Source organism: Aquarana catesbeiana, linkage group LG02 (assembly GCF_042186555.1).
Source record: "Aquarana catesbeiana isolate 2022-GZ linkage group LG02, ASM4218655v1, whole genome shotgun sequence".
NCBI classification, from domain to species: Eukaryota; Metazoa; Chordata; class Amphibia; order Anura; family Ranidae; genus Aquarana; species Aquarana catesbeiana.
In genome coordinates, this window is record NC_133325.1 from 558,933,575 (window position 1) to 558,959,315 (window position 25,741).

The 25,741-nt window shown below is 40.3% G+C and overlaps 1 protein-coding gene across 6 annotated transcripts in view; it reads left to right on the top strand.

Annotated features, from left to right (window-relative positions):
* Positions 1-11,227, top strand: part of FANCE (FA complementation group E) — a 29,292-nt gene extending 18,065 nt beyond the window's left edge. For all 6 annotated transcript variants that reach the window (XM_073616025.1, XM_073616023.1, XM_073616027.1 and 3 more), the window contains 8 exons: positions 649-699; positions 787-849; positions 1,472-1,615; positions 2,952-3,075; positions 3,190-3,265; positions 6,704-6,770; positions 8,928-9,053; positions 9,905-11,227. In XM_073616025.1, the coding sequence (XP_073472126.1) occupies positions 649-699; positions 787-849; positions 1,472-1,615; positions 2,952-3,075; positions 3,190-3,265; positions 6,704-6,770; positions 8,928-9,053; positions 9,905-10,012 (759 nt within the window). In that variant the 3' untranslated portion in view covers positions 10,013-11,227. The remainder of the gene's footprint in view (positions 1-648; positions 700-786; positions 850-1,471; positions 1,616-2,951; positions 3,076-3,189; positions 3,266-6,703; positions 6,771-8,927; positions 9,054-9,904) is intronic.
* The last annotated feature ends 14,514 nt before the right edge of the window (positions 11,228-25,741 follow it).

Below are 25,741 nucleotides of genomic sequence, written 5' to 3' on the forward strand. Positions count from 1 at the left end.
AGCTGTGCACTATAGGTCTTTGATAATAGATAGTGGATTCCATACAATGAGCCTTATTTGGCTGCCAGTCACAAGATGAACAGTGGACTGTGGCTGTCCTGCTCTTTTGGAAGGTCCTAAAAAAGGAATGTAATATTTATTAAAGAGAAAGTAAACTTGTGTTTTCTTGAAATGGCTGAGCGGTAGGTTATTTATGGCAGCAGAGGCCCTATTGCCTTGTTGCCATAAATGCATCCTTCTGCCTGTCAGTTGTCCTGTTCACTGCGCTGCGCATGTGCAGCTCAGCAAAAATTTACAGCCCCGTTTGGCCCCCGATCTGTGCTGCAGTGATGTGACTTCCGTGCGTGGCCGAAGGCACAAGACCCGGAAGGAAGACAGGGCAAAGATGGAAGCCTCGCTGGCCCAGTGCTGTGCTGGGAGGACACCATATGACTGGTAAGTTTGCCATAATGTACTAATATGCTGTGCATTAGTACATTATGGCATAGCCCACCTGGGGGGCCGGGGGGGGGGGGGGTACAGCAGACTTTACTTCTGCTTTTAAGGGAAAAAAAAATATGTATGCTTGTGTTTTTTTAAAATTGTGATGTATAATGCAATTTAGTGAGATTTTCTTTTTTTTTTTTTTTTGCCTGTCATCTTTTTTAGGCTCATGTGCCTAAGCTCAAGCAGTTCCTTTACCTTAACATGGAGTCTGAGGTAATGACAGAGATAATTGCCCTATTATGAAAAGAGCTTGTAAGGTTTTTGATAGTGAGCTTACGGTTGTGTCTTCTTATGTTTCAGTCACTGGACCATGAATTTCTATCAGAGCTGAACAAACTATTTGATTTGTGTAGCCCGTTACAGGTATGCAACCTTTCTTGATCATTGGTTACATCCTTTGGTCACTCAGAGTGATCAGAGTGCAGGGGGCAAAGAATCATAGCACTTTTAGACCTACAGCAACCATGCCTGCATGCAGCTTTCCTAGAGCTCCTTATGATTTAAAATAATTTTATATTTTTAGCCAAGTCTTCAGAGGGATCAGTTTTTGTGCATCTTATGATGTTGCTGTATTGAATTTATACTGATCAGCTGGAAAAATACGTCAGTGGCATTCATTTGTGAATGAGTGGAAGTATCACTAAATGGATTTGTGGAGTTGATTTACTAAAACTGGAGAGTGCAAGATCTGGTGCAGCTATGCATGTTAGCCAATCAGCTTCTAACTTCAGCTTGTTTAATTAAACTTTAACGATAAAACCTGGAAGCTGATTGGTTTCTATGCAGAGCTGCACCAGATTTTGCACTCTACAGTTTTAGTAAATCAACCCCTGTGTCTGCTGATTTTTCTCAAATAGTGTTATATTTGTGCATTAACACAGAACAAGAAAATCTCATTTATAGTTTGTTTTCTATGGGTTATGTAGCGTTGCTTTTTGTGCATGATGTGAGCCATTTATTATTGTTATCCTGTTTCTCTTTACAGCTGGAAACTCTCTTCTCTAATGTGGGCATTGCACAACTCTCCCTAAAGTGCCTATTTCAGCTCTGTGTTCACCTTGATACGGTATCACCAGACATTAGTTATGCCCATGCCAAGTCACTAGCCAAAAGCCTCTTCCTGGATAGGGTAAACCTTACATTCTATAAAGACAGCTTTTTATTGTATTTCTGATAGTGTTAAAGTACTATACTGGGAACATTTTGAATCAAAGTGTGCTGTATTTATTTTCCATCAGTGTGTTTTTATTGACCTAATGCCATGCAGTTTAATTTGTATTTCACAAAATGTCTCACTGGCTCTCGTGAGAAATTAGATGTTTGTATTGGTGCCAGGAGCTAGACAATCAAAGAACTTGGATCCCTATTGCCCATCTTGCAGCCCTTTTGTTATATATGATGTGGCCTTTAGTTGGAGCACAATTTGTAAAGGGACTGTAGTGGTTGTGATCTTAAGTAGTCTCATGTAATATATCCCAATCCCTAAGGCCCCTTTTACACTGAGGCGCTTGAAAACTGCCAATAAAACGCTTTTGAGGTGTTAGCGTTTTGCTTTTCTGAAGGTCACGTGACTCAAAAGAACCATTTTGAAGTGCTTTTTGTGCGCTTTTGAGGCGCTTCCCATTCATTTCAATGGAGAGGGGCGTCTTTGAGACGCTTTTTTAGCAAAGATGCTGCTTTTAGGAGTTTTTTCACCGCCCCAGTGTGAAACGTTCATTGATTTTAATGGAAATAGGTTTTCGCGAGCTTTTCATGCGCTTTTTTTAGCGCGAAAGCGCCTCAGTGTGAAAGGGATCTAACAGTCTCCTGAAGCTTTCAAATACACCTGTAGCACATCTCCAGTCTCAGACCAGATTCAGCAGTGTGCCAGACTATCCTTTTCTAGCATCACAAACGCTGATTATTCTGTGTGGCTTCCTTGGATGTCAGGGGCTGCAGTTAAGGTACTCTATTATATTATTAGCTAGTAAGTAGACCACGACTGACCTGGAATAATATTTGAAGAGGGGGTAAAATACTGCAGGTATGAGATGCAGGCCTCTTACACCTTTCTGTCTTATGGGAGGCAAAGCTCCAATACTTCCTTATAGTGACAGCTTTTCATGTCTCCTTTATCTTGTGTATATTTTCATTGGACATGGAGGCTGCCATCATAGTGATGTATCAATAGCATTGTGTAGGTTGTGGTTAGTGGCAATTTCGGCCTCTGTGAGTGCCAGAGCTTTGCATCTCAGACAGGGTGGCACTTGGCCATGACTGCAAGGTCCGCTTTAAATTTGTTCCATACAGGAGTTGTTTGGCTTAGGTGAGAGAGTCTGCCAAAAGTATCATTTTGCCTGATACACCCAAACATTTACATGACATTTTAGGGCCCATTTTTTTACCAATTCAAATACTGCAATCCGTTACTAATGTTTGAGCTTTGTTTTTTCCCGTTACTAATGTTTGAGCTTTGTTTTTTCTAGGTGCTCTCACTCACTTCACCAGCATCCCGTACACTCACTGCAGCACTTTCTATGTTTTGCAACAAATATGCCTATTCTGCCTGCAGTAGTCTTATTGGCCCTATATTAATTCAAGCAGAACCAGGTAGGCACCTGTTTCCAATTTATATGTTCTTGAATCGTCCAAAGACAGCAATGTGGTACTGTGTTGAGCTGATGGTTCTATTTACTGCTCTTCTTTATGGCTTTTCTTTGTTAGGCACTGTGTATGCTGATTTTCTTTGTCGAATGGTTTCTGAATGTATTCAGCCACATCAGCTGCATCTATGTTTTAGGTGAGCAATAGGTTTAACTTGTCTTGTCTGGCTTAGGGCCTATTTATACTGTCCTGCAGTTTTGGGCTGCAGAACTGTGCAACAGTGGGCGGTGTGTGTGTGTGTGTGTGTGTGTGTGTGTGTGTGTTGGTAGTGGTGTTGTGTTTTTTTTTGTTTGTTTTGTTTTTGTTTTTTTGTTTTTTTATCGCATCCCATAGTCCCCCTTTTTGACAGAACCTTATATGAACTGTAGAAACCGACACCTAATTCATGTAGCTGCGCTTGCAGTGCAGTGACATGCGGGACCATGCAGAGCGTTGTGATATTATCCACTTGCCGACCGCAGCTTGCAAGCGGTTTACTGGGGCTATGGCTGAAGCTATCAGCCATAACCCCAGTATTTTTTTTCTTCAGACGAGGAAAGGTAGAGGAGAGATTTGGGGTCTTATAGACCCCAGATCTCTCCATAAAGAGGATCTGTTATCCCTTATTGCTATTACAAAAAATGTTTACATTCCTTGTAATAGGAATAAAAGTGTTCAAAAAAAGAAATAAAGAAAAAAAATTTTTCTTAAAACACTCTCATCCCTCTATGTTTGTGCACAGAAGCGAATGCATACGCAAGTCACACATGCACATGTAAACGATGTTCGCACCACACGTGAGATATCACAGAGAACATTAGAGGGAGAGTGATAATTCTAGCGCTAGACCTCCTCTGTAACTCTAAACTGGTAACCTGTAAAACAAATTAAAGCGTCTCCTATGGAGATTTTTAAGTATTGTAGTTTGTCGCTATTTCTCAAGCGTGCACAATTTTAAAGGATGACATGTTCGGTATCTATTTACTCGGCATAACATCATAGTGGTTGAAGTGATTATGCAAACATGTTGCATAATATCGCACAGCTCTGGAACACAGTGCATTGCATTCAGTTCTCAACATGACGCACAAAAAGCTATTGTATTCTGTGTGTAATCGCTGTTACCTGCTTTTCTCCATGAGGAAAAGGGCAGGTAACTGCACATAATTCTAAAAATGATTTCGCGCAAAACACACAAATGCAGAAAAAATAAAGACTATACAAAATTCCTAGGTGTGACCTTAATGTGAATATCAGTGTTAAGTCACCAGTGAAGATTTAAAAATATAAATAACATAAATAACGTAAATAAATGTGATAAGATTTTGTGAGTAAGCTTCATATATAATGCAATCCGCTGATGCTAATAAAACACACAATTAGTTCTCTGTCAAGAAAATCTCTTCAGTGTGTACAACATCCATAGTGCTTTTATTAAGGAAGTTCATTGGTGATTAATGGTGTTTAAATAGGTGACAGTCGATCACTGTGCGAACTCTGCATACATCCATGCTCACATTGCCCTTACCTTCATGGGCTTAGATTAAAGCCTTATGAGAAGTGCTGACTGGTGATGGACACAGATGTTCCAAGTGTTGCCAATCGATGGTAGTGAACTTTGGATGGATGGATGATAGATGACCTTGCTGGATCAGGGACGAGGAAGTCACAAGGTCACGTGACGTAACGCGTAGGAACCAGAAGTATTGATCCATACAGCAGCTAAACTTTTTTCACCCCCTTTGCTGACACTGTGTACCGGAAGTCTAGCACTGGGTAGCAGCGGCGTACTGCCGCACACTGTACTATTACAGACATTGGATCCAGAGTGCGTTTTGTGTGTTACTTTTATTTTTTTTAATAAAAACCAATTTTTTATACTACACCATTGGAGGCCCCCTGTTTTTTCCCCTTATGTTTTCTTGGCACAAGTACCGGAAACCGGAGTCTAATCTATCTAGGATCCAGCAAGGTCATCTATCATCCATCCATCCATCCAAAGTTCACTACCATCGATTGGCAACACTTGGAACATCCGTGTCCATCACCAGTCAGCACTTCTCATAAGGCTTTAATCTCAGCCCATGAAGGTAAGGGCAATGTGAGCATGGATGTATGCAGAGTTCGCACAGTGATCGACTGTCACCTATTTAAACACCATTAATCACCAATGAACTTCCTTAATAAGAGCACTATGGATGTTGTACACACTGAAGAGATTTTCTTGACAGAGAACTAATTGTGTGTTTTATTAGCATCAGCAGATTGCATTATATATGAAGCTTACTCACAGAATCTTATCATCACATTTATTTACGTTATTTATGTTATTTATATTTTTAAATCTTCACTGGTGACTTAACACTGATATTCACATTAAGGTCACACCTAGGAATTTTGTATATTCTTTATTTTTTCTGCATTTGTGTGTTTTGCGCGAAATCATTTTTTAGAATTATTTGATTATTTTGGTGGTCATGTGTACACTACAGATTTTGCAGCAACACGTTTAGTCTTTTGCAGCACACGGCAACATATGTGCCATTGGATAGTAGTGCAGAGGTCCTTTCACGTTTTAAGGTAACTGCACATAGTGTGAATGGTCCATTACTTGTGATTAAGAATGCTTATATTAATTGAACATTTTTCACTGCAAGCAGGCATAGCCATGTATTAAGGAATCCAGGCAAACAATTTAGTAAAAATATGTTGATGAACTGTTTTTTAAAAGGGCTGTGAACTCTGGTTAGGCCACATCTGGAGTATTCTGTCCAGTTCTGGTCACCAGTCCTCAGAAGGGATGTGCTGGAACTGGAGTGAGCCCAAAGAAGGGCAAAAAAACTAATAAGGGGATTGGAGGACCTCAATTATGAGGAATGACTGCAAACTAAATATATTCTCGCTGGAGAAACTATGCTTGAGAGGAGATATGATGGCAATTTACAAATACCTCAATGGCAATCCCAGCATAGGAAAAAACTATTCACTCTCAAAGGGTGTAAGAGGACACGAGGCCACACAATGAGATTGATGAAGAAGCGGTTTAACCTTAAACTGCACAGGGGTTTTTTTACTGTCAGGTCAATAAGGATGTGGAACTCTCTTCCACAGTTGGTGGTGGCTGCGGGGAGTATGGATATTTTTAAGAGACTCTTGGATGTGCATCTTAAAGAACACAACATACAGGTATATGGGAAATCATTATAGACACTGACACACGTGCACCTACACAGGTTGAACTGGATGGACTATTGTCTTTATTCAACCTTACCTACTATGAAACTGTGAAACCCCCCCAAGTTTTGAACTTGTGGCAGGGGCTTGACTATTACATCCAATGGTGTTTGAGTCATTGCTACCTTGTCTATGTAGGAAGCATACATAATTCCTGTGAAGCTTCAGCTCAGGAATCACAGGCTTGCTATAATTGTTGGCTAAGGAACTACTTCAGGTAATAAACAGACAAATACATACCAAAACCTGCTGTTATATTATACTGTGAGAGAAACCTGTTAGCCTTTACCTAACACTTTTTTTTCCCTTGTTTGACACAATTAATGGTGGTTATCCATATTTGTTTTTGGTTTATTTTCAGTCCGATTCTTGATACATCATGTACTGAAGTTGCTATCATTATCCTGCACTTATTGATTGACAAGAAGGTGAGCAAACTATCATAGGGGACCCACCACAATATAAGATTATCATTATTCATAATTTATCATACTAGCAGATAAATGTATATAGAGGAAGGGGGGCATTAAGGGTTTTGTTACAGAAAATCTAAAATGGTTGTAAAGTCAGATTATTGGTAGGCATGATCCTAGTATCACTGAGACAGAGGTAAAGAGGAACTGCAGGCAAAGATGCTAAATCTACAGTGGGGAAAATAATTACCGGTAGTTGATCCCTGCAGATTGTGTAAGTTTGCCCACTTGCAAAGAAATTAAGGGTCTATAATTTTTACCATGGGTTTATTTTAAATGATAGAGGCAGAATATCAACCAACAATCCAGAAAAAAAACACATAATACAAATGTTATAAGTTTGAGTTTCAAGCCTCCTTGATCCATTCTTTCCTAAACTGGACTTTTGGAATGCTGTACCTAGACTCACTTGACCAGATGTTCGGGGCTAGCCTGGAATGTGACCTTTGGGCTCTACATTGTGGCACTTTCCAGACCGTGTATACTGTGTTAGCAGAGCGATCTAGGTTTAGAGCTGTGGTACAAACCCAGGTGTGACCCTGTCTCTGAAAACTCACTGTGAGTAGGCAGTGCGGGCCGAGCACTTGGAGCGTTCTTGTTTTTAGGAACTAAAATAGATTTGTAAAGGGCATTAACACCCTAAATATACCCAGGTGCAAGAAAAGGGGGGCACTAGTGCAACTGCCAAAAATAACAATAGGCATGGAATGATAAACTACATAAAGAGTCATTTTTTGGTCTTCTTCCTGGGGTTCCCCTGGTTAACTTCCTGGTTCCAAGCACCTTACATCACATCCACCACCTCAATATTGATGACCTGGAAAGTCGCCACCTGCTGGAGACTTATTGATACACTTTTTAATATCTTGTAAATGTGAGTGCATATTTATTGTTTTAAGAAAAGACTATTTATTTTCAGACAAGGTTTTTCTTCAGAGCTTGCCCTATTGTTGCCCTTTCCATACAGATAACTTGGTCCTCCGTTATATCTGATCTGTTTTCCTCCTTGCTTATTTGAGATTTGCCTACTCTGTATAGGAAACCCTCTGTATCTGCTGTATTTGCCTTGCTGACTCAACAAATCAAAACTTAGTTCTTTAAAGGGGTATAAGGACCACTGTTCTACTCATTGGTTTCTTTAAAACCAAGTTGTTTTCAGGATTCCTCTCTGGTTGGTCCCCTTCCTAATGAAGTGGATGTTGGCTCTGGCTGTCCTTCCAGCCATGTACCCCCCTTTATTTTTTTAGATCTGGTGGATCAGGTGCGTTGAGATGTAGAGCCTTCCCCAGCCTAGGGAGTTTCTGGCCTTCCTTACAAGTACATAATTTCCGATTCCTCTACCCAAACCCAGTCCTTGGGGAAGAGTTCCTTCTCCATGTTAACACCTAAGTTGTGAGTCTGTCCCCATTGGGAAGTTCTGTGTTTTTGTTTTTTATTCCTTACCAGTGTGAGTACTGTATTGGTCTTCTGGCATCAAACTTAGTCTCCCATACTTTTTTGCCATCGGGTCTTGCCTTTTTCTATCATCTCCAGTCTTGGTTTGTTGGGCCTTTTTAGTGGTTGTTTGCGGTTGCTATCCCCTCTGTTGCACTGCCTTTGAATGTCCTGACACGACTTCCTGTGTCTTTCAATAGGTGAGAAAGAAAAATTAGGGTATTTACTGTGAGTACAAAAATCCTATCTTAGCCCTGGATCACATCGGTGCGACATGCAATTTACAAATTGTGCAACTTGAACTGGTGCAATTTGAAAAATAGTTCCTGCATTACTTTTTGATGACTTTAGTGCAATTTAACTCATAGACTATAAAGTAAATCGTGCCTGTGTCTATTTCAGCGCTTGGAGTCCATTGAGGAACACAGGTCTCCACATTCTGTGTTTTTATGATTATGATTTGATATGGCTTGTTACAAACTGAGGCATACTGGAAGGGTTTTATCCTAGTCTGGCCTAGAGACTTTTTTTTTTTTAGCGTCCAATCTTCCTGTGGGCAGCAGTATAAACTAACATTTTGTTGTCATGGAGTTAGACTCCCAAGAAAGATTTTACTGGGTCAGACAATCCCATTCTGTTACCAAATGATTTTTTTCCCATATTTTGTTTTTCTTTCAGGATAAATTCTGTCAGTCCGAGTTTGACCCATTTTTAAACTATCTATGTGAAGCTGCTGAGAAGTTTTCAAAGTCTGTGACTTTTTCCAAATTGTTATTGGTTCTCCTGACTAGCAAACCTAACCTGGTAAGAGTTTTTAAATAGTGTCTGCAAAACATCATTTTATGTTTTAATAAGCGTAACTTGTGCTGGCGTTGATATAAACCATTTGATGTATATAAATGGAAATGTTTATGTACAAATACATATAAATAGGTGCATAAAGTCAATCGTGTATGGTAGGCACCAAATATTACATATCCCCACATCTTTTAAAGTATAACCAAAGGTAAAGCAAGCGGTACCTACTACAGTCATTTCTAGCTCCCAAGGGGATGTGCCAGGTATGGTATATGCTTAGTTAAGTTGGTCTAAGCTGGGCCAATGTAAAAATATCCATCCCAGAAATTCATAAATCATTTTTTAAAAGCTTGTTTAAAACACAATTTAAAAAAAAAGATTCATTTATCATTACATACACATAGTAAATTTCAGGGTATTTAAACCAGCTGTAGATTCCAAAAATTACTAGATTTATGAATGCAATTAACCATGAATGGTAACTGTAAAACATAACACCAGGCATGGTGGGACTTGCTTTTTGTGTGGTTTACTATCAATTAGGTTGGTTGTAGGTCGTCTTGTTCTGTTATGTTGTCCAGATCTGTTTTGTTTTTTGCTGCAATCAAATGCTTTAAAAATTGTCAACATAATTCTGATGAGCATAGCTAAAGTTGCTCTTAACTGGAACCTATCTTTAACACAGAAGCTTTTAAATGTGAGTTGCCTGCTTTTAACAAGATCTAATTTTCTAGTAGCCGATTTAAAGCTTATTTCAGCAGTAGGTGGCACTGTAATTGAACAATACAATTGCAGGCTTATTACAACAACATACAGCTTGTACACATTAAAAATAACATATATTTGTTTTGCTTCAGATTCAGTTGGCTCATCTTGGACCTTTAACTAGTGCACTTAACTCTAACCAGACTTTCATGAAGAAGTCCCTGCAAAATGCACTAAGGAAAGTAGCAGACCAAAAATAATATCCCTAACTTTACAGTATGTATTACACACACATGAACGAGTGGTGAAAGCTGAACAATTTCTAAATATATTATCCGAAAATGAACAACTGGACTCTGGTTGATGTGGACAACATCTATGCTTTAAGGCGTGTTTTTGTATATTCAAGCTATTTTGTATATTCAAGCTAATGTTTATTTTAGTTATGTGATGTACAACATTATCAACTAATTATCTTCTGTAGGGAGACTTTTTTTGAAAGCAGAACATGGCATTGCAAGTTTAAAAAAAACAACTACAACAGTGGATTTAGAGGTTTATTAGGATGCATTTTGTCATGTTTGCTTTTTGTGTGATATTAGTACAAAAGGAACTTTGGTTAATTTATTAAAATGCTAACAGGCTGAGAAAGGGCATACACAAAGCTGTCCATAGAGAAAATGCTTAAAGCTCCACTTGTTTACTCCGTGGCGAGATCCCCCGGAAGTTTGGCCCCCTCCTCCTCCTGAAGCTGGGCCATTCAAAAAGCGCTTTGTGCATGCGCAGTAGGGAACCGGCTGTGAAGCTGCAAGGCTTTACTGCCGTTTTCCCCTACAAGGAATGGTGGTGGCAGCACCCGAGAGCCGATTGAAAAAATTGGCTGGGTTGCTGGCATCATGGGATCCCTGGACAGGTAAGTGTCCTAATATTAAAAGTCAACAGCAACAGTATTTGTAGCTGCTGACTTTTAATTTTTTGGTGGAGAAGGGGGGGGGGGGGGGCGCGCACTGAAGCTCCTCTTTAACATGGTAAAAGGTAACAAGATAATCGTAACAAAACTGCTGACAAGCAGAGTTTTTATGATAGAGAAACCCCTAAGGGTTTCTTCTGTCATAAATACATTTTCCTGCCTGTCAGTGGTAATGTACTGTGAGCCATGTAAGCACAGCACAGAGTACATTTTATGGCTCCCACTCTCTGCCATGGTCAAGCGACTCCTATGTGCAGGTGTGACATCATCATGGCCTGGCCTCACAAGCGGCTGAACAGAGTGAACCCAGAAGAAAGACCAGCAGAAGATGGAAGTGCCCAAGCACTGACAGTGCAGTGCTGGAGGGCATCCTTTGACAGGTAGATTGTCATTTTTGCACAAACTTACCAATACCATTTTGCACATGAAGATATAAACTGTTTTCGTAAAAAAAAAAAAAAAATTCTTGCTGAGTTTAAAGTGATTGTAAAGGTTTATTTTTTTTTTGTTTTTTTTTTTGCATTAAAATAAAATGTTCTCTAAAAATAAAAAATGAAATCTACCTGATCTTTGCAATGGTATTGCACAGAGCGGTCCCTTACCTCCTCTTTTGAGTCCCCTGCTGGCACTTGCCATCGACTATGACAGGAAACACCTTACTGCTCACAGGATCAGGACAGTAGTAAGCAATCAGAGTACAATAAAAAAACACCACTCCCCCCCCCCCCCCGTACTGGCACTGTATCTATTGATCAGAGATGCTGACTGATGGCCCAGTATGTCAATTCACCAGTCAGTGTCTCTGATCAGTACAGTGCACTAATCTGGTGACAGTATTTTTTTTATATATACATACAGTCACCAGAACAAGTGCAATATCACTATAGTGACATTGTGCTGCTGTGGCGATTATCATGTACAATGGCTGGCTGTTCTGATATCACTGTATGTCTTCGGGAATTGTCTCTGATCACAGCCACAGACAAGTGCAAACAATCAATATCCTTGATCACAGCCACACCAGTCCCAGTGTCACCATAAAGCCTTGTTCCCATGCAGCATATGCATCTGTGTCCCAGGTGACAGCCAAGTGTACCCAGATGGGGAAGCACAGGTGTTCCATTCAGGTCAAGTGGGATGGAGCAAATGCATGGATGTTTCATTGGGGGCAGCGTCTGTGTCCAAATTGACTAGAGTGGAACTACGTGCACTGAACACTTGGGCAAACACAGCTGTCACACAGGGCACGGATGCATATGCTCCCTGAGAATGAGGCTTAAAGACTTGTTCACATGTGCGGTGCTCTCAGAGATCATTGGACAGGTGGTGGGAAGAAGGCATTGTATTCCATCCTCACCACCTGCTTTAAACCCTTGGACCCTGCACAAGCACCCCCCTTCACTTAAAGTGTAAGTAAACCCCCCCCCCCCCCCCCCTTATCGTTTTCAGCCAAGGAAGCTGTCATCTTTGCCTCTGTTTAATCTACAACTGCCATGATGCTGCACATGTAATCAGTTTAGACACCAGATACTGGATGTTTTGACAATTTGGTTGACAGCACAACCAATGGGAGTGGTGTTACATTTCTGGCACGTGCCGGAAAGGAAATGGTTTTATGGATGGCTTTTATTTTCGCTTTAAATTGTTCACAATCAGAAGGTGTATGGGGTGTATAATTCCTCCATAACTGCAAAAGCAAAGCATCGCAACCACACAATGTGTACATCCATGGCCACTGCCTTTGCAGCTAAAGGGAGTAGTGGATTTGGAGCTGTAAAACTGCAGCCCAACTGCAAGGTTTTTCTGCCCTCATCCTCACTTGTTAAAGAGTGTAGTCAGTCACAGTGTCTCCAATTACCACCACACCATTCACAATTTCTCCACACCAGCATAGCTAGAAACCGTGTTTCCTATTGCTGCCACCCTACAATCAGTGCAGCCAGCAACATTTTTCCTGACCACTGTTACACCAGTCCCAGTATCACCAGACCAGTGTATGCTAGCAACAGTGTTCCTGATCAGCGCCCAACCTCTGTTTATTGACCACATTTCTGCCTGCTGCCTGAGCCGATCCTTTGCCTGTTTGCTGACTATGTCGCTGCCTGAACTGACGCATCTTACTAACTATGTTCCTGCAAGACACCAGTCCTAGCCATCACTTTCGAACAGCTGCAGTGATGGAACCACAGGACCTCTTCCTTTTTTTTTTTTTCTTCCTTTCTTCAGCATCCTGTACCTACTGGCCAGTGAACCTGACATTCCTAGGGGCAGCCATCTACAAATCGGCATGTTTGCTTGGCTTCTAGAAATGGGAACTGCTATAGGTGACAGTACATTAAGCTATATCCTGACCACTCTTACAGAGGTGACCATTACAGTACACTGTTTTTGATACAGTTGGTTGATTTGTGTGGAACACAAAATACAATGTCTGGTGCATACTCTAAACCGCAAAAAAGCTCAAACATGTAGTATCCCCATACTTTAGAGGAGCAGCAAAATGTGTTTTGGGGTGTAATTCTAAGTATGCCTATGATGTGTGTGGGAAATATCTTAAGGTGGGACTTCAGTCATTTTTTTTTTTTCATCTTTCCATCTATTAAATCTTCTGGCCTTGTTGTTTTAACTTTGGATAGTAAAACATTTTTTTTCTGCCAGGAAATACCTTACACAGCCCACTTCCTGTTTCTTGTATGGAAAAAAGCTTAGGTGTATGACATCATGCACAGCTCTCACTCTCGTGAGAGTTTTGCCAGGAAAGGGAGAGGAGTGAATCATAAGAGGGCCAATGAGAGCTGCAGAGCTGGAGTTGTGCCTCTGTGTGTCTATGTGTATCCAGGAAGTGAACAGGCAGCAGCTTCAGCTGCCTACAGTTAAAATGATTGCAGCCAGGCTCAGTGGAGGGATATTTCTGCAGCATATTTGGCAACTACAGGATCACAGTATATATAAAATAATATGCAAAGTGGTTGGATGGAAGCTTTAGAATGCAAAGATGTTTTAATTACAAATTATGTGAGCAGACTGCAGTTCCTCTTTAATTGAAAACTTTTTTGTAAAAAAATAAATAAAAATGACATTTGCTTTTTACATTTCCCAAATACCTGTTTCAAAAAATAGTCTTAAAAAGACTTGCCTCCTCAAAATATCTTTGGGTGTTTACTCTTTAAAATGTGGCCATTTTGTGGGTGTTTCTACTGTCCTGATACTCCAGGGAATCCAAAAATATTATAGGTAGTCAGGAAATTAGATGGATAACTTATGCCCCCCAGAATGTCTGAATGTGTTCCTTGGATTTTGGGCCCCTCTACAGTATGTGGCTACAAATCCACACAAACAGAAAAAACCTCCTGCGCTTGGGAGTGGACTCATACAATGTATGCAGGCTATATCTCAGTCCTGGCTTGTATAGATGCACTTTGTCTTGCTGCCATCTTAAGACTGGGGAAGTCTGGAACAACTGAAACCACAAAAAGACAGAGAGGGCACACAGACCTAGTGCATTATCCTAAAACAATTGCTTTATTAATGTAATAAACAGTAAGTGTTATACTCACGAGATGACAACTGTAACAAGCGCATCACATCGTACAGTGTCATTATGTCCACATTGCATCATATCATGTGCCAGGAGGTGAAGATCCAATAAGCTAATGCGTTTCGAGGTCTAGCCTCTTCCCCAGAGCCAACATGTGATGCGCTTGTTACATTTTCCATCTTGTGAGCATAATTAATGGTAAGTGTTACATTAATAAAGCAATGGTTTTAGGATAATGCACTAGGTCTGTGCGCCCTCTGTCTTTTTTGTGTTTACAGTATGTGGCTAGGTTGTGAAAGTCTCACAGGTGGAGAGGAGAGAATTTACCCCGTCACAAAGCAATAAAAAAATGTTAACGTTGAGAGCTCATGGCTAATCACGACATCGTTCTAAAACAAGCAGACAAAGGGGTTGGCATTGCTAAACAAAACAGTGATAACATAAAAGAAGTAAATTGACTCATTTCAGATATCACAACATACAGTAAACTTGCCAAAAATAACCACTAACGAAATACAAGATAGAATTAAAACAACTAATAAAAAAAAAAAAAAAATAACAAAAATGTCAAATACCTATTTTTCATACATAATATTATTTTACCACATGCCAATAGTTTTAAAAAATTTAGACACCCTACCACATTGACCCTTAATTATCTCCATAGATAGCCTTACCAGTGATTTTTTTTTTTTTTTTTTCCAATAGGTAAAACCAGTGATCTTTCTGAATATACAGATTATTTTTACAACAGATAATTATATCGCTTCCGTCCTATATTTGCAATTCATTACATTTCTTGAATATACTAAAGCATTATGAGCAGAACCTAGCCAACATCTGGTTGTCCCTTTCACACCTCAATCCGAATTCTTAATGGATTGCACTAGGTTCTCATTATAACACAACTGCTTTCCTGTTCAAAACCAAGCCTTCCTGCAAGTGAAGGGCACAGTAATGGGCAGTAATGTGCTCACTATGCCAACTTCACTTCTGGGAAAGCACACACATGGGAAAACAACCCATTTGCATCTAAAAATTTTTATGGATGCTATATAGATGACCTGATTATAATATAGGATGGCACACCCTTGACTTCTATACCTCCCTTTGTGTACTTGCTACAATAAAAAAATAATATAGGTTAGCTTTGAATATGTCTGTGCCACTACCTCTTTGGTCTTCCTTGATTTAGATCTTCATTAGAGAACCCCACAGAAGTGGAAAAAATGAGGATTGGGACTTTCAGATACCTCTCTACGTATTTATATTTATAATAATTTCTGGTGTCTGAAAGTCCCAATATTTGTTTTTTTCCACTTCTGATTAACATAGGGATTAGATACCGTGTTGTTTAAACTTCCACTCATTTATCTCCTCCCCCTCTCAGGTTCCACATTTGGCACCTTTTGGGGGGAGAGGGGAGCGGATACGTGTCTTTGACAGGTATCCTGTTCCCACTTCTGGGTGTCCGGGCCGCGGCCCATGACGTCACCACTTGGCTCCCCCCTCATCTCCCTGCCGCTGGGCCAGTAGGAGAGAGGAGTGGAGCCTCGTGCATACGCAGTAGGGTTCCCGGCGTGAAGCTGCAAAGCTACACTGCCAGGTTCCCTTACCTACAATGGCGGTGGCATGCACCCGACAGCTGATGGAAACAGCTGCGGTGCCGACATCGCTGGAATCCAGGACAGGTAAGTATCCTATTATTAAAAGCCAGCAGCTGCAGTATGTGTAGCTGCTGGCTTTTAATTTTTGCAGCGGTGGGCGGAACAACGGTTTAAGGCATTGGAACACATTGCACAATTGCATTAGAACTCCACTACCAGCAGATAAATATAATTTTGAGGAATCATTTCAAACCCACAGGGGAAATTGTTATTTACATTCTTAATTGTACTATCACTCTAAATGAAAGGAAAATGTACCCAGATGTAAATTCTGGTAATGCCTTAGAAATGATCAAGGAAGCCTATTAAACACATTTAGAACCCTCACTCAAGTCCACCAAACAACCTAAAACCCCCCACCCAAGATACACTATATTGTCAAAAGTATCTGCACAGAGCAGCCCGGATCCTCCTCTTCTCGGTCCCTCCTCTGTGATCCTGGCCCCTCCCTCCTGTCCAGTGCCCCCACAGCAAGCAGCTTGCTATGGGGCACCCGAGCTGAGTCACAGCTCCCTGTGTCCATTCAGTCATGGAGCCCCGGCCCCCTCTCTACTCTGATTGGCTAGCTGACTTTGGCTGAGACACAGCAGTGATTTCATTGGCTCCCGCTGCTGTCAATCAGGAAGTAGAATCTCGGACGGCTGAGACATTCATGGACATCGCTGGACAGAGAGAGACCTCAGGTAAGTATTAGGGGAACTGAGGGGGGTTACTGCACACAGAAGGCTTTTTATCTTGATGCATAGAATGCATTAGGTTAACAAATCTTCTGCCTTTACAACGATTTTAATTAGTTTATTGTTTTATCTGTGGATTCTTCAATCAACTCCTTATTGTCCTGTAATAAAACCATTGGAACAGTGCATGCAGATCGGTGCGACCTAAGTAAAAGCCTGGGATCTGTACCTGGACACCAAACCATGGGGATGGCCTGTAATGTTGCTTAGGGCCCTGGATTCTGCATGGACACTCACCTTGGCACTTTGTGCAACGCTTGTAATTAGCCATAGTGTGCTATACAGGGTCATGGTCCATCTCTATGGAATCCAGACCCTGAAGACACCTTCAAGGGCAGACCTACAATGACAGTTGAAGCCTGGACCCTATATAGGGTAGCAGGGACCAGGGTCAGGTAAGACAAGGTCACCCTGTTTATTACACCATTACTGCAGCCCCACCATCCTAAAACGTATATATACAGCTATTAGGAAAATGGGTCTGTGTTTGAAACTTCCTCACTCTAATGCCTCGTACACACGATCGGACATTCCGACAACAAAATCCATGTTTTTTTTCCAACGGATGTTGGCTCAAACTTGTCTTGCATACACACGGTCACACAAAGTTGGTCGAAAATTCCGAACATCAAGAACGCGGTGACGTACAACGTGTACGACAAGCCGAGAAAAATGAAGTTCAATAGCCAGTGCTGCTCTTCTGCTTGATTCCGAGCATGCGTGGCATTTTGTGCGTCGGAATTGTATACACACGATCAGAATTTACGCAAACGGATTTTGTTGTCAGAAATTTTGAGAACCAGATCTCAAATTTTGTGCAACGGAAATTCCGATGGAAACTGTCCGATGGAGCCTACACACGGTTGGAATTTCCAAAATAAGGCGCCCATCGAACATTTTCCGTCGGAAAATCCGACCGTGTATATGGGGCATTACAGTGTAAATTATGATGAATACGCGGATAACTAGAGTTCAAAACTCTACCCCCTCACCTCTTCTCTCAAATCAATAAAAATCTTCCGAGGAACAGTCAGGCTTGCAGAATGCTCTGAACCATCTGTTATCCTAGGGAGTGTGTAGACAGCCTTTCAAGAGAAAAAATGCTCTCTTTCTCTCTCAGAACTCATACTCGGTACTTGAGATCAAAGAGATGCCACTCTGTGAGATTTTACATGAGATTCCTAGACCTCATGATGGCCTCCTTCAAGGCTATCCTGTTCGTTTAACTTCATTTGATACCTCTCCAATACAGCGCCTTGTTGGCATAGAGAAAGCATGCTCCTGTCGACCAACTCATGCTTTTATCCAGTCAAGCAAGGAATTCCTAACCTTGCTGGATCTCCAACCTAGCGTTGGCTATAGAGAATTCATTTTTTGCCATACACCTGGAAGGTGATAATGACAGATACCTGTCTTTCAGGAGGAGTGTTGCAGTCTCTCAAAGTTCAGGAAACATGGTCACCAGAGAAGACCAAGCTCCCCATTAACATCTTAGAGCTCTGAACAATAAGGATGACTCTGCACCACTGGGTCCCCAATCCGGGTGCAGTCAAACAGCACCACAGCTGTGGCCTACATCAATCACCAATGATTGTGACTGAGTCAGATGCACGCTGCCTGTAAACCGGAGCTCGGTGCTGTGTGTGCCTGACTCACAGCCTGAGCAGACCACTGCTGAACCGGCACCAAAGCAGCCTGGGGAGAGGCAGACACCCATGGGATTCTCAGCTCCGCCTTATCACAGCCGGTCTGCTGACAGAGTGCCCAGTGTGGAGTGGAGGTGAGCTCTGTGATACCCTGACACCATGCAGCACACAAGGCTACACTTGCTGAACGCCTTGTGAAAGCAGGACCTACATGAAAACTTTGCAGGCCATTTGGGTGAATGTTTCAACATCCCATATGGGAGTTCAAGAAAATTTGGCTATATGAGAATGTCTGATGTTAGCCATATTCCTGGCTTGGATTCTACACACCCACTACTCAAAGCTGGAGAACGGAGCTGTGGTCTTGGTCTGTCTATTACATGCCTGCTTTTCACAGCTGTCTGGTAAGCAGATTGGATTTCCACGTGGTGTTTTGTGCTTTCCCATACACATTGAAACTGGTGACGAGTTTATCAACTCTCCCTTCTTGGATTTACTTTTCATTTAGCGCTGCATGTGGACTTTTATAAAGATATATAACTGTAATCACAACCTTGTAATAAGTTACTACTATGCAATTGAAATAGACTTAAATATGGAGATTTTTTTTTCACTAAAGGTGACTGAGCCCAAATTCCACCACGTTTATAATTTGACCTTTAACCAGGACCACCAGAGTAGTTACAAGAATGTTAAAAAAAAAAATCAGCGAGCTAAGCTACCTCTAATGCCCCATTCACACCTGAGTGTTTTGTAGCTTGAAGCCTCAAAAAAAAATGCAGTATCTGTTTGTTTCTGTAATTTGTGTAAAATGGGTTTGACCCTCTCTCACCAATCCTTGTTCGCTGGTCTTAATGGCGGAGGCACCACTTTCAGCTTAATAGCTCGAACTCCAGATAGACTGTACTGATGTATGAGATATGATGAGGGTTTACCAGGTCAGTACTGGGATGTAGAGACTGCGAGTGATAATTGGAGAAACTTTGCCTTGACTCACAGAGAAATTGCCATAGTTGGCTGGAGTCCTTACCTTAAGTCACTGAGAGGCATATACAGAAATATTATTGTTATTATTATACAGGATTTATATAGCGCCAACAGTTTGTGCAGCACTTTACAACATGAGGACAGACAGTACACTTACAATACAAATCAATACGGGAGAGATCAGAGAGCCCTGCTCGTTAGAGCTTACAATCTAGAAGATATTATAAAACTCCCTTCCGTAAATGACCACCAACCACACCTTGTTGTAATGGTAGCTGCAAGTGAAGCTGACAGCACACTCTGGTATTGTTGCTGACTATTCAAGATGGGTGCTGTTCTTTTTCTGAGGTAATGGTGGATGGAAGTGAAACTGTCCGCTTTGTTGACTGTTAAAAATGGCTGGCGTCCTCTCCCTGGGGTAATGGTGGCTTTGGATGAAAACTGACAGTTCCTCTGAGATGTTGCTGACTGTTAAAGATAGCTGCCATCCTTTCTGTGAGATAATAGTGGCCACGGGTGTATATAACAGCTTCATCACTCGGATCCATTAGCTTGCCTGAGGCTGCCAGCGCTCCTGTATTATTGGGTATCAGATTGCCAGTCCAAGCATTTCCTCTGAGATATTGCTGATTGTTAAACATGGCTGCCTTCCTCTCCTTGAGGTAATGGTGATTGTGGGGAAAGCTGACAGTTTCTCTGAGATGTTGCTGACTGTTAAAGATGTCTGCCATCTTTTCTGTGAGGTAATAGTGGCCACGGGTGAGACTAATGCCGCGTACACACGGTCGGACTTTTCGTCTACAAAAGTCCGACAGCCTGTCCGACAGACTTCCGACGTACCTTCGGCGGACTTGCGGCAGACTTTGTTACGAACGGACTTGCGCACACACGACCACACAAAAGTACGACAGCCTAGTACGCGGTGACGTACACCAAGTCCGACGAGACTATAAAACGGAAGTTCAATAGCCCGTACGACACCCTTTGGGCTCCTTCTGCTAATCTCGTGTTTATCTCGTGTTAGTAGAAGTTTGGTGAGAGACGATTCGCGCTTGTGAGACTCGTATTTTTCAGTTCGTTTTAACTGTTGTTCAGTCTGTGCTTGTGAGGTTTGTATCTGCTTTTCAGTGCGTTTGGTCAGTTGGCATTGAGAAATCTTTGTTTTATTGGCCGCTCGTTCCTGATTTTCAGGTCGTTCTTCACAGGCCTTGCTGTTCTTCAGTGCGTTCTGTTTAGTGCGTTCTGACCAGCCGACCGTTTTGAAGCCATGTTACCTGTACGTACTCGTCGTAGAGCTCGTGCATTGTATGTGCTTGGTGCTGTAGTTTATTCTTCAGCCCAAGACCAGTCCATGAACAGGGCGAGGAGGAGTTCATGGACCAAGAATTGGTTGCTTCAGCGTGACCAGTTCTGTCACATGCCTTTGCTCCGTGAGATCCGTGAGAATAATCCTGAGGATTTCAGGAACTTTCTCCGGATGACGGACCCCGTTTTTGACCGTTTGTTGGCTTTGCTGACCCCCTATATCAGCAGGCAGGATACCTGCATGAGGCAAGCCATCACTCCGGAGCAGAGGCTGGTCGCTACCTTGCGGTATTTGGCCACAGGGAGAAGCCTGCAGGACCTTAAGTTCTCGACAGGCATCTCCCCCCAGGCTCTGGGGATCATTATCCCAGAGACCTGTTCTGCCATCATACAGGTCCTGCAGAAGGACTATATTAAGGTAAGATATTTTTCTTTTATTAGCATCACATGTTCTTTTATGTAATCTTTGATAATATAATGTATTTCTTGCTTCAAACACTACTTACCATCATTGCAATATAGTGTGAATGTCCCCTTTTTATCCTCACACATGCTGGATTTTTTTCCTGTTATTTTTTGTCATGCATGTATATTTTCCTTCAATAACCTTCCCAGCATGAAGTGATGGGAACATATCCACCTAGTCTACTCATTTGGAATGTATTTTGTTTGAGTGTATTTAGTTTGCTGCTAATGAGCAATTATCTAGATTTCACAACCCCCCCCCCCCCACCTAAACTCACTCCAAATAGTTTGCTGCTAATGAGCAATTATCTAGATTTCACAACCCCCCCCCCCCCCCACCTAAACTCACTCCAAATAGTTTGCTGCTAATGAGCAATTATCTAGATTTCACAACCCCCCCCCCCCACCTAAACTCACTCCAAATAGTTGGCTGCTAATGAGCAATTATCTAGATTTCACAACCCCCCCACCCCCACCTAAACTCACTCCAAATAGTTGGCTGCTAATGAGCAATTATCTAGATTTCACAACCCCCCCACCCCCACCTAAACTCACTCCAAATAGTTTGCTGCTAATGAGCAATTATCTAGATTTCACAACCCCCCCCCCCCCACCTAAACTCACTCCAAATAGTTGGCTGCTAATGAGCAATTATCTAGATTTCACAACCCCCCCCACCCCCACCTAAACTCACTCCAAATAGTTTCTGCTAATGAGCAATTATCTAGATTTCACAACCCCCCCACCCCCACCTAAACTCACTCCAAATAGTTTGCTGCTAATGAGCAATTATCTAGATTTCACAACCCCCCCCCCCCACCTAAACTCACTCCAAATAGTTTGCTGCTAATGAGCAATTATCTAGATTTCACAACCCCCCCCCCCCACCTAAACTCACTCCAAATAGTTGGCTGCTAATGAGCAATTATCTAGATTTCACAACCCCCCCACCCCCACCCTCGTTAAAATTTGCTGGAATGTTCTGTGGTGTTGATTTGTCTAAAGCAAATATATGTGGCACTTTGCAAAATGCATGTGCACTCTACAAGTGCATTTGTTCCAGTGCTTTAGTAAATGAGCAGAAGCTCTGCTGATTTCCATCATCAAATCATATGCAAGCCTCAAAGTGTTTTCATTAATTGCCCTTGCATGTGATTGTGTACTCCTTGCAACATGAATGCCTTTTTACATTACCTCATTTACTGTAAGCTGGTTAGCAACTGCACCTGCAGAGTGCGACAACTGCAGTCTTGTAGCCTTTTTAGTCCCTAAATTCCTGCGTGTCCTCAAAGTAATTTTTTTTAGGGATTTCACAACCCCCTAAAATGTAATCAATGTTCCATCAGAGGGGGTGAGCAATCTGATAAGTGTGCCTTTCCATATTAGTTATTCCAGAACAATTAAATTATTGAATGTTATACTGATGCTGGGGAATAATGTTTTTAATTGTCTAATTTTCTTGCAATGTTAGCTTACAAATTAATTGATTTTGGTTTTCTTTTTTGATTTCCCAGTTTCCTTCAACGCCACAGGAATGGCAGACTGTGGCATCCCATTTTGCCAGCCGTTGGGACTTTCCCAATTGTGGAGGGGCTATAGATGGGAAACATGTCCACATTGTGCCACCACCCCATTCGGGGTCATATTATTTTAATTATAAGGGGTTCCACAGTATTGTTTTAATGGCGGTGGTGTCGGCACACTATGATTTTTTATATGTGGACGTGGGGAAGAATGGCCGGATGTCGGATGGAGGAGTATTTGCCCAGACGGAGTTCTGCCAGCGTCTCCAGAGTGGTGGCCTGGGATTGCCACCTGATGAGGATAACGTGGAAGGACTCCCCTTTGTCTTCATTGCCGATGAAGCCTTCGCTCTCAGCAAGCACCTCATGAGGCCATTCCCCCAAAGAACACTCACCCCGGAGAGGAGGGTTTTTAATTACCGGCTGGCCAGAGCTAGAAGAGTGGTTGAGAATGCGTTTGGAATTCTGGCCAGCCGGTTCCGCCTGTTTCAAACAGCCATTAATTTGGCGGAATACAAACTTAATTTTATTGTTTTATCGTGCTGCATTCTGCACAACTTTTTAAATAAGCATGCTCCAAATTATATAGGCACAGTTGGGCCTGAGGCCGGACAAATAGAAGCCAACCTTCCAGGCTTGGATACTGTCCGTACTGGCTTGGCCCCCCAAAGTGCCCGTCAAGTTAGACAGCAATATGTTAATTATTTTATGGGTAGGGGGGCCATTGCAATGGGCCAGGATATCTAATTTTTGACAATAAAAAAATTATTGATGAAATCTTGCATTATATTTATTGCTTGCCTTTCTTTTGGGCTGTCTCCTAGGTTATGGTCGAGCAGTTGTAGTGCCAACTGTATTGTAATTTTAAATGTCTAAATAAGCTCCATTGCCACTGTAAACAACTTTTTTACAATTATAACTAAAATGATACTGAGCCTTGAAATAACAAACCACACATTTATTTAATTCCTATAAGGAGATGTTTTTATTAATGGTTGTTATGCATTCAGTTCTGCATTTAGTATAAAATGTTCATTGACAAAAATAGAATGATATCTTAATAATGTAGCAAAATATAATTATATCTAAATATTTATACCTAAATCCACAAAAAAATATTTTTGGCTTTTTGATTTTCACAAACAGGCTTTTTTTTTGGTTTTGGGAAAATCAAGTTTTGTTTTGTGTTTTTTTTTTTTTTTTGGGTTTTTAAAGCAATTTTTGTGTTTATGTTTTTATTTTTTTAGCAAGTTATTTTTGTTTTTATTTTTTTTGAATAAAGTTTGTATATTTTTGTTTTTTTGGTTTTTTAAAATCAAGTGTTTTTTAATTTTTTTTTATTTTTAATCATGTTTTTTATTTTTTTTTGGTTTTTTAAAATCAATTTTTTTTTTTTTTTTTGGTTTTTTTAAAATCAAGTTTTTTTTTTTTTTGTTTTTTTTAAAATCAAGTTTTTTCTTTTTTTTGGTTTTTTAAAATCTATTTTTTTATTTTTTTTTTTTTTTTAAAATCAATTTTTTTTTTTTTTTTTGGTTTTTTTAAAATCAAGTTTTTTTTTTTTTGGTTTTTTTAAAATCAAGTTTTTTCTTTTTTTTGGTTTTTTAAAATCTATTTTTTTATTTTTTTTGGTTTTTTAAAATCTATTTTTTTTTTTTTTTTGTTTTTTTAAAATCTATTTTTTTTTTTTTTTTGGTTTTTTAAAATCAAGTTTTTTATTTTTTTGGGTTTTTTAAAATCAAGTTTTTTATTTTTTTTGGTTTTTTAAAATCTATTTTTTTTTTTTTTTGGTTTTTTAAAATCAAGTTTTTTATTTTTTTGGGTTTTTTAAAATCAAGTTTTTTATTTTTTTGATTTTTTGTGTTTTTTGGAAAATCAATTTTTATTTTTTTGTGGATTTGTGAGGTATTTACAAGAAACAGCCCTCCTTTTTTACATTAGCTTAAACAGCCATTTATGTTCTGGCCAAAACAAAAAAGAGAAGGCCCAGAATGGGGTCAGCAAAACAGGAAATGAAGGACATGATTGATGTTTTGGGGTTTAAAAAAGGGCATTTAGATTCGACCCAAAACATCAATCATGTCCTTCATTTCCTGCTGCATACGATCCAGCCGATTCCGCATTTGATCGATCTCCCCATTCCAGGCCATGATTTGAGCAATTAGCCGTTGGGCACTGTCTGGGGTAAAATAGTCAGTTGGACCTAAAGTGGAATGAAAAAAAAAAATATGTTTAGAAATATGCACACATAAGTTTACCTTACCATAAAGCTGGTGTCTCAGACACTGACCTGGTGGGGTGCCCATGTCGCAAAGTTCATTAACATCCTCGGGGGTGGCGCTGTTGCTTGACTCCAGCACAACCAGATCACCTAAAATAGAGTAGAAAAATTACATAAAATAAAAGGCAGCCATGCATAGATTACCGTAAGCTGGTGTGTCAGACACTGACCTGGTGGGGTGCCCATGTCGCCCACCTCTCCTTCCTCCACATCCTCAATGGGACTTGGGCTTATTTCCCAATCATGTTTTGCTTTGGGTTGGCTGAGTGATTTTTCCCCTATGTGAAACAAAAAATTATTTTAATCTAATTAGCACACAGATATTTTAGTACATAGTAATTTTCCAACATTTGTAATGAAGTGGTTTGTGTAGAGTTCCTATTTTACCTCAATATTTAAAATTTGAAAGACATATCGGATAGATAGATATCAATATCTCAAAATATAGTTAATAATCTTTTGATCTCTCTCTATATCTGGACCAAAATCTCAAACTATCTAACTAAATGTAAAGCCAAAAAATTAAGATAACTTCAAATCTTCCAAAAGAATGTTTTAAATTTCTATATCTATCTATCTACCTATCTCTATATTTCTCTCTCTCTATATATATATATATATTTCTCTCTCTCTCTCTCTCTCTCGTTTTTATATATATATATATATATATATATATATATATATATATATATATATATATATATAGTTAGATATATAGTTAGATATATATATATATATATATATAGATAGTTAGATATATATATATATATATATATATATATATATATATATATAGTTAGATATATATATATATATAGTTAGATATATATATATATATATATATATATATAGTTAGATATATATATATATTTA